Here is a 9,482-nt window from a genome sequence, read left to right on the forward strand (position 1 = left end):
GCGGGCCGTTAACCCTTGGCTTGCCGAGTGGCTTATTGCATCCCGGGTGCGTGACGGGACCGGTACCGCGTGCAGCACTAAGCGCGGGTGTGTGAGAAATATGGCCTGGAGGTGAACGCTGTGTTTAGAAAGCTGCTTTGGGTATCTTCCTGTGGTTTGAGACACTGTGTTCTGAGGAATCATGAATCAGTTGGCGCTTTGTTTGGCACCTGCTTTGAAGACGCAACGAAATACACGTGTCTCGAAGTGCTGGCCTAGAAGCGTGAGCTTTTGCCTCTAATAAGGCTGGCAAACCAAAGTGAGGTGTGTTTGTGTGGAGGCTTTTTTGGAGCTGAGGTGGTGTGTTGGTCTGCTTTGTCCTGCTCATGCAGGCAGCTGGGTGTCCAGAGTTCCAAAGCCCCCACAGCCGTGCTGCCCCCTGGCAGTGCCACCCCCATCCCCAGATGGAGCCACTAGAACATCCATGGGGCAGGTGTTGCCGCTGGGACCTCCTGAGCCAACCAGAGGCTGCAGCGGTGGCTGCCGAGCAGCTCACAGCCCATGCAGGAGCTGGAAGCTCTGGCAGTACCACAGCCTCCTGGTGCCTGCCTTGCTGTTGGGCTGGAGGAGCTTTGCTCTCTTGTTATGGTCATGGTGAATGCCTTCATTCGTTTGTGACCCAGCATGATGGGGACAGTGACAGTGGGTCACCTCCAATGGTGCAGATTTTGACAAGTGTGGCATGCAGGTTGCTGTTCATCTGCAGCAGTGGGACATCCCCCACAGACATCTTCCCCAAAAGTTCCTGGTGTGCAAGAGCAGCAGCACTGCTTCCCCCTCACAGTGATGCGGGGCACTTAGCGGGGGACAGGACACCTGGCAGACGCGTGGGGCAGGTCATCACAGAGCTCTTTCATTGACGTTCCTGTTGATGTAAAATGACGTACTGATCATCCAGGAGATAAGACTGACACACGTTTCTGTTTTGGTAAGCGTGAATTAAAGAGAATGAACTGACTGTCTTGTGGGTTTATACACCTTGAATATAACGTCTGTCACACAGAGGAAGAGGCACTTTGAGATTCTCTGCTGTTAGGGTGAAGACCTTGCCGGTGACTCGGCGTTAAAACATAAACTAAGGTAAGCACTGCCAGTATATATGTATGAAGATATATTCACCTCTCAGATCTGCTTTATACATTATGACATTTTTCTGGCACTTTCACACAGTGCTGTATTATGGATGAGGACCTGAGGAGCCTGCTGGCCGGAGGAAAGCAGGAAGACTTGCAGGTGAGTGAATGCAGGTGGGCTTGCTCCTGAGGGGCTGTCACTGGGAGAGGTGGTTCTGGCAGGGAAGTAAGGGTGTGGAAGAAATCTCTGTGGTCATGGTTCTCTGAAAGTAGCGTGTGTGAAGGCACCTTCTGCAGAGGAGGCTGCTTGTGTAAGGGCCCACACACTCCTCCCTGGAGTCACAGGGGAAATCCCTGTGCAGGACATGTGCCCTTGCTGCTCTTGGTGGGCTGGGCAGGCTGCGGTGGGCACTGCCAGGAGAGCAGCACGGCTGTGGGGTCTTTGGAGCCCTGGGCACCCAGCTGCCTCCATGAGCTGGACAAAGATCTTGATAGAACGCAGAGCTGAGCCCCAAAGCCTCCGCCGAGGGCTCTCAGGACCCTGGCCCATTTGGCTGCTAGTTTGGTGATGCTCCCCAGCTCATGGCCAGCAGATCAGGCTGGATACAGACACGGGACTGGGCACACCAAGGAGCTGCGGAAGGAGGCTGATTTACCACAGCAGCTGCATTTCCTTTCATCTTCTCTGGCTCAAGACCCTCATCCTGTCAGGACAGGGCCATCACATATGTTCGTTCCCCATTTGTGTCACCTGACCTGGCCGAGGCACACCTGTTTTTAACTTGTGGGCTTGGTGTGAGATGAACTGTATTTTCACTAGGAATGTAATTTGAGGTAAGGACCTCATGAACTTCATTGTCCTTGAACAGGTGGATTACCAATTGTCACCAGCAGTTAACTCCTCTGCATCCTATGATAACATGTACTACCCAGAACAGGACATTGACTGTGACTTCGAAAGTATTCCAGCATTTGCATCTGCATTTTTTCCAGTGCTGTACTCCGTACTGTTTGTGATTGGCCTCATGGGAAATGCTTTGGTTGTTTGGATTCTAACGGTCTTCAAGAAGATCAGGGCCATGACTGACGTGTATCTGCTGAACCTCGCCATCTCTGACCTCATCTTTGTCTTCTCCCTCCCTTTCCTGGCTCAGTACTCCCTGGTGAGCCAGTGGACTTTTGGCAACGCCATGTGTAAAATTGTCAGCTCTGCTTACTTCATTGGTTTCTACAGCAGCGCCTTCTTCATAACCATCATGAGCATTGACAGGTACTTGGCCATTGTGCACTCTGTGTATGCCCTGCAGGTCCGGACGACCACCCACGGGATCATCGCAAGCCTGGCCCTTTGGGCAGTCGCCATCTTAGCATCAGCGCCAGACCTTGTGTTCTTCCAGGAAGTGGACGTCGATAACAGGACAATGTGCATCCCTCACTACCCAGGCAGCGGCAATGGCTGGAAGGTCTTCAGTAATTCTGAAGTCAACATCCTGGGGTGGCTGTTCCCTGTGAGCATCCTCGTTTTCTGCTACTACAACATCTTGATAAACCTGCAGAGGTGCCGTACTCAGAACAAGTACAAAGCAATGAAATTGGTTTTTATTGTCGTCATTGTGTTCTTCCTGTTCTGGACCCCTATCAACATTGTGCTCTTCCTGGACTCTCTAAGGAACTTGCATATCATCGATGACTGCCAGACTAGCCAAAGGCTTGACCTAGCCCTGGAGCTGGCCGAGACACTCTCCCTCGTGCACTGCTGCCTCAACCCCATCATCTACGCCTTTGTTGGGGAGAAGTTCAAGAAGTATCTCTGTGAGGCTTTCGGCAAATATGCCCATTTTCTCTCGATCTGCAAAGAACACAGTGCCTTCAACAGGCGCAGCACGGACAGATGCACTTCTCTCTACACAGCGTCCTCACAATCCTCTTTTGTTGGTAGTGTCTTGTAGAGCTGCAAGGCAGAAACTCCCATACTTTAGGCTTCATTTGAAACTGAGAAATCCTCTCAGTTACTCAATAAAAATAGTCTTTCTGTTTCCTTATAGGCAGAGGTTTCAGTGCACTGGCCTTTTAGCAAAGCAAGACTAGGAAAAAACGCAATACCAGAGCAAGCTGTAGTGCACCTTGCTCTTTCGTGTGCTGCGATACCATTCTGAACAGGGACCTACATGGACACCATTCTGTCCTGTGGTTAGAAAATGTAAATGAGAACTTCAGACATGGAAAATGACACTGGGAAATTCATCAGCCACCCCCTGACCACCAGCTGAACAGTTTATCAAAGAAGATTTTTGTCTCCTTCACAGAGCAGTATGGGGATGCACTGTTCAGCCAACTTTTTAGGACAGGAGGTACCAGAAAAGTAGAATCATTTGCTTAAGCTTGCTTGTATCATGGTTCTCTTTGGGATTCTTATTTTTTAGCATCTTTTTTATCAGCTTCCTCCCTTTCCTGTAGCCCTTCCTGCCCTACCGGCTCTGTGGAAGTGAGGCTGAAAAATTACCAGCAGAGTCCAGACAGGACAAAGAGGTGTGCTCTGTCCCTCCAGCACAGGACACAATATCCCTAATGAAATTACAAAATCCTTGAAAGATGGGAAGAGGCAGCCTCTCAATGCAGATAGGGTGTCAAGGTCACACCTAGGCATTCCTCCACCTAGATGTTGACAAAACACATGTATAATATTTATTTTTTTTTAATGCTTATTTAATTCTTCATGCCTCCTGAGAGAGCTGCCCTCTGAGGGAGACAGTTCATCACTACTTGCAGAGCTGGCTGCGACATCCGTCTTAAAGGAAGATGCCAAATGTGTCCATTAAAACAACTAACTTTCCCCCATGAAAAGGTCACTGGTTTGCGTACTAATACCTAACGGATGATGGTTATGGCACTGGGACTGAAAGCCACTGCCTCCTGGTCTGCATGTACAAATGTCTCATTTTGGAGAGTGGCTGAGAGCAGATGCTGTTGCCTCAGGAATGTTTCTTCCCTCAGCTCAGGCCTGCGAGGAACTGCTCACATTTCCAAGCCTGGGACAGCCGGCAGCTCTTTCCTTTTTCTAAACAGAGTGGATTTATTCTATAGACAGAGACTGTGCTCATCGCAGGGTTGAGAGCATGCTTTTTGAAGGGAAACACTCCCTCAGTTTAGGGAATCACTTCAGGGCCTAACTCCTACCTGATATCTGAGCAAAGTTTCCAGCCCAGACAGTGATTAGTGAATGAGTAATTAGGCAAGCAGCAAATAAATTACTGTTATGTGATAAGAGTCATGGGTAAAATCTTCCTGGGGATCTGCGGGAGGTGGCACAAATACTGACAGATAAATGCAATGGTGTTTTGAAGTTTTTGTTCCTGGTCTATTTTTCTCTACAGGATATCACCCTATCTGAAGTTTTATAATAAAGATACTTCCTGCAGTGTAAATGCACAATCTTGGCACCTGAGGAACTCCCCTGTCCTGTCACTGATTATCTCAGATTGTGCTTTTTCTTCTATCCTGACTGATTCACATAACCGACCATTCCTGCTGCCACCTCCTCTCTCTTCCTCCCTCTTCCCCTTCTCCCTGGGAGAAAGAGATGGAGAGCAGATTATCTTCTACAGGTTATCTTCTAGCAATTCAGCCTACTCTGGTAGTATCCCCACACTTTTCGAGTACCCTTGAGGTTATTTCCTAGAGAAGATCAGAAGAAAACCCAGCAGACAATTCTGTTTAGCCACTGATCTTCAGATAGTGTTTATTTTAATGTGCATTCACATTGGTGATCTGCAAAATACAGTCTTTTGCAAGAACAGGCTGATAACAATGTGTACAACAAATTATGTTCCTTCATGTGGGCACTGACAGATTCCCCAAATGATAAAGCAAAGGCTGTGAACAAAGGATGAGACTTAACCACTTCCTTGATACCAGCTCTGCACTGCAGCTCCTGCCATTTGGGCAACTTGCCACCCTTGGTTAGCCTGGCTCTTTTTTTTTTGAATGTGCAAGTGTTTAGATGCCTAAGAATGGGTTTCACAGAAATTAAGGTTGAAGCCGAAGTGTGGTGGACAGAAAGCCAGCACCAGCTATCTTTATCTCCTGGAGATTTGCAGCAGGAGCCCTCTAGATCACACCTTGCTCGTAGCACGAGGATGGGAACAACCTCTACCTTCCCACAGCAGTGCACACATTTGTGTGTGTGCACTACTGCAGGATTTAATGGCTTGCATCCTCCAGTAGAAGATTCTGCAACACTGACTTGCAGACAAAAACCTTCCTTGCATGGCACAGGTTACTAGCTCTCCCCCTAGCAGCTAGCACAGTCATTCAATTCCCATCACAAGACCACTGCAGGAAAATAGTAGTACCTTCAAATAACAGAATAATGGGAAATGCAGAATTATTTCCGTCCCTTCTCACTGCCTACACTCTCTGTCTGCTCATGCTGCCACTGTGCCAACCTTCAGAGCCACACCCCCTTGATAACCACAGACGAGCAGGCTCAGGGGCTGGGTATCTGAATCATAGAATCATAGAATCATAGAATCACAGAATGGCCTGGGTTGAAAATCTCCATTGGAATAATGTCCCTTTAGTCATGGGAGGCTCCTTAGCTTGTCAAAAGCTTGCCCTCCATTTCCACTTTTTCCCCTTCCTCCTCTATGCACGAATAAAGCGTGGAGAAACCTCAACCTTTTTTTTTTTTTTGCATTTTTCCTTTCTTTTTTTTGCCAGATTTGGCCAACACATGTCTTGTCCAGCCCCTGCACCTTGGGTTTCACAATCAGATCTGAAATGGCCATCGTTTGCAATAGTGTGGAGTAGCCCCTGAGCTATGCAAAAACAGGAGGGAGATCTTTCTTTCAGCAAGTAAACTTGTGGCCTAAAAGGGATCCAAACCATGCTGATGAAGAGCAAAGTATTTTTTTCTGAAAGATGTGTCTCTAAGTTTGACAGAAAGTCATCCCCTCCTCCCCTGGACCACATCAGGCTCGCTCTCCTGAAGCCCAGCAACATCTGCCATCTATTCTCAGGCTGTGCTCCCAGTGGGCAATTTCCACTAATAGCTAAAATAAGCAAGCAAGAAGCTGTTACTCCAGGCAGCTCAGGAAATGTGTGTGGAGGAGTAGCTTAGGCACAGTGACCAAAATGAGAGGTGTACAGATTGCAGTGAGGCTCTGCCGCAGAGCAGAAAGGTGTGAGGAGAGGACAACAGGGTGCAGCTCACGTTGGGGTTTTCTTTGGTTCTGGGATGTTCTGTGTTTGTGTGATATATTCTGAGGTGACAGTGAACTTTTTGATCTGTGCAATATTTGTTTGGGTTTCTAACACTCAGTGGGTCATCCTGTAACAAGATGTACCACAGGGTCTCAGGAAATGGCTGGTTTCTATTAATGCACAGGTGGTAAAAGGTGTTAATAGTCTCAAGTGAGTCTCGAGCAAAGAAAGCACTCAAACATCCACAATGCCTCCGTGGTGCTCCTGCAGCCTGTCCTCGGCTAGTCAGGTGAGCTGGTAGGTTTGCTGTGTTCCTCCTTTGCATCCTCCCAGCTGGCACTCCACAGCCTAGCAAAAACAGGCTCATTGTGCTGTCATTATAATTTTAATTTCTGGTGCTGATTGAGATGTAATGCTGCAGGTCACCAGCAGCCAAGTCAGGATGATGTTACACTGTGTGAAGGAGCTGGTAGATGTCAAGTACCATGAGCCTTCACCAGAAACTCTCTGTGTTTTGAAAGGGTGATACTTTGCTCATTGCACACAGCTCTCTGCAGCACGAATGATTTCCTGCTAAGGCAGCTGCCTCCCTCCCTGCAGCAGCAGCACTGGGAGTCGGACCAACCTCAGCTCCCTGCTGCAGCCTGACTCTGCGAGCTGCTGCTGCCGCAGGGGTGGAGGTGAGACCCACATCCGGATGCTGTGTGGGCAGCAGAACATGCAGGTCTCTGTGCTCCTCTCCTTTCTGAAGGGACAGGCCTGGGAGCTGCCTGCTGCCCTGAGCTGTGTGCGAGGGCACTGGGAGAGCAGGACAGCAGAAGGAACCATCTGCATCTTCCTTGAGTCTGGGTGGCATCAGGGTGACACCAGCTTGCAGGGTTGTCCCAGCAGCTGCTGTCCCAAGAGAAGTGCCAGGCTGGCTGAGCTCGCCCATTCTGCACGGACATGGTGCACGGTCACCTGTTCGCTCAAAAGGAGCCCGCCACAGTTTCTGCATTGGTCCTACTCACATTTGCTACTCAGCTTTACATCCCGATCTTGGTCTTTTTGCTGCAATGAGACAGGTTGAAGTCCCGTCAGGATGAGCTGGGCACGTTACATAGTCAGATATTCTCATGTGTATCATCTTAAAACCGAGACAAAAGTGACAGTCACCCACATCCAAGTAGCTGGCCAGTAGCCCAGCCACATCACTCGTGCTCCAGGAGGTGGCTTCTCCCTAGGGGCAGGCAGCCAAGCAGAAGGAATATTCTCCCAAAATGGAGTACTGAGCCAAGAAGGGCAGTGAAAAGACAAGGTTCAGCAGACAGATGTCAGACATGGCTCTGGCTTTCTTGGAAACTGTTAACCAGGTGCTAGGCTTCTAAGTGTGGCACTGTGCTCAGCTAGCAGGGCAGTAGCCAAGGAGTGCCTCACTGAAGACCCATGCTGACCACAAATCTAAGGTTGGTTTCTCTAGCTGAGACTCATACAGAAATAGCAACCTCAGCTTCATCTTGAAATGTAGTTTCAGTCAGCAAAGAGATCTGTAGAATGTCAATGGAAGAGTTCTATGATTCACCCCACGCATCTGTGAGGTGCTGCTGTCCCTCACCACGTGCCTCACACACCAGGAGGGAGGAAGCAGCACAGCCGCTGCTGGGTTTCTGGTGAAGGTGTGCAGCCCTGTGTTTTGTAAGATTTGTTTGTTTGCTTGTTTTCCTTAGGAAGTATCCACCCTAAGTGTAAGTTCAGTCTGAGGTCTCACATCACTTATGCCTCTCTTTGAGACGTGCACTCTGTGGGATGGCTTCCAGACATTGCAGGGAAGTCTCAGAAATTATCCTTCCAAAAGGACTCCTCCTAGCTAGAAGTGCTTCTCTGTCTCTTCTCTGCTGTGGTAACATCCGGCCATGCCCAGAGATAGGAATTGGTAAAAAAATATAGATACATATACAAGTTAAAAAAATGAAATTTTAGTGAAAGACCTTTATTTGTGTCCCGCGCCTCTTCTGGTTGAGAGATGCTCCTGCACAGGGATGGACCTGCATGAATACGCACAGACCTCCTAGTAACTTTGTCATGTCCAGGATCATCCTGGTTTATTTTCTGCCTCATGGAAGTGCTCATTTAATCTATCAGTGGTGAAACACCATGAATTTACTAGCTGCAGCAGATGGGGATACAGAGAGGATCACAACAGATAAAGAAAGAACATGACTTGAGGTATTCTGTCCAGAAGTAAAACAAAATTTGGGAAACAGAAAATGAATGATAGCCTCAGTCTGAAGACATTTATAATTGTGAAATGCAGGCTGGCACACATTTTTGGTTCACATTTGTGACATGGCTCTTTTTGGATGTATGCCCCACAGTCTGGGCAAGTAATGCTGACCAAAGCAAAGCTGCTGCTGAACCGCAGCAGTTCTGATGCACAACTTGTATGGTGTGCTTCTGCTTGACTGCACGTTTTTGCATAAAACTGTGTTTCTCTTCACTCAGCTAAAATGTCAAGATGTGCGGAGGCACATCACAGAAATCCCCACTCGGTGTAGTGGAAGCGTGATTTGGGTTTCCACAGAGTGCTGACTCGTGCATCTCCTGGGCTGTTGTCTCCACCCAACACCGCTCTTGTCTTAGAGCTGGCTGGGACTTGCATGGGTCCAATGTGCTTTTTGGCTAATCGGTGAAGTCAGTCAGGGCTAATTAGAGCAGTCAGAGAATGCCAGGCCAGCTCTGGTGTAAGCAGTTCTGTCAGACACCATGTAAGACAAGGTACCTCCAGAAGAGTAGTGCTACCAAGCCAAGAGCAAGGCCTGCTGTGGTACCTCCCACCCAGAGCTATTTGCTCTCGCCATGCCTTGGTATGCAGGCAAATTTCCCGTTGACATTAATATGTGTACCATGTGCATGCATGTAGACATCACATTTATTCACGCAGCCCTTCTTCACCTGGCATTCTCCAAGAACACTCAGTGCCTCCAGACTCGTCTACATGCTTGGTTTTGGGGAATGTAAAGCAGATGGATTTTGAGAGAAAGGGCACTTCAGCACCCCGGCCAGCTGAGGTCTTCACACCCCATCTGTCCCCACTGGCTGCCTGGATATCTATTCCTGTCTTCAAGGATCAGGAAGAGCTTGTGAGCAAGGCCAGCATGTAACAGCAGTCCCCTATTTTCTCCTTCCTGT

The 9,482-nt window shown here is 48.6% G+C and overlaps 1 protein-coding gene across 1 annotated transcript; it reads left to right on the top strand.

Annotated features, from left to right (window-relative positions):
• Positions 24-4,639, top strand: LOC110393721 (C-C chemokine receptor type 8-like). The gene is made up of 4 exons (XM_021386917.1): positions 24-303; positions 973-1,119; positions 1,210-1,272; positions 1,982-4,639. The coding sequence occupies exons 3-4, from the start codon at positions 1,219-1,221 to the stop codon at positions 3,059-3,061; spliced, it is 1,134 nt and encodes a 377-aa protein (XP_021242592.1). The 5' UTR covers positions 24-303; positions 973-1,119; positions 1,210-1,218; the 3' UTR covers positions 3,062-4,639.

The sequence above is a fragment of the Numida meleagris genome, chromosome 2 (assembly GCF_002078875.1).
Source record: "Numida meleagris isolate 19003 breed g44 Domestic line chromosome 2, NumMel1.0, whole genome shotgun sequence".
Taxonomy (NCBI): Eukaryota; Metazoa; Chordata; class Aves; order Galliformes; family Numididae; genus Numida; species Numida meleagris.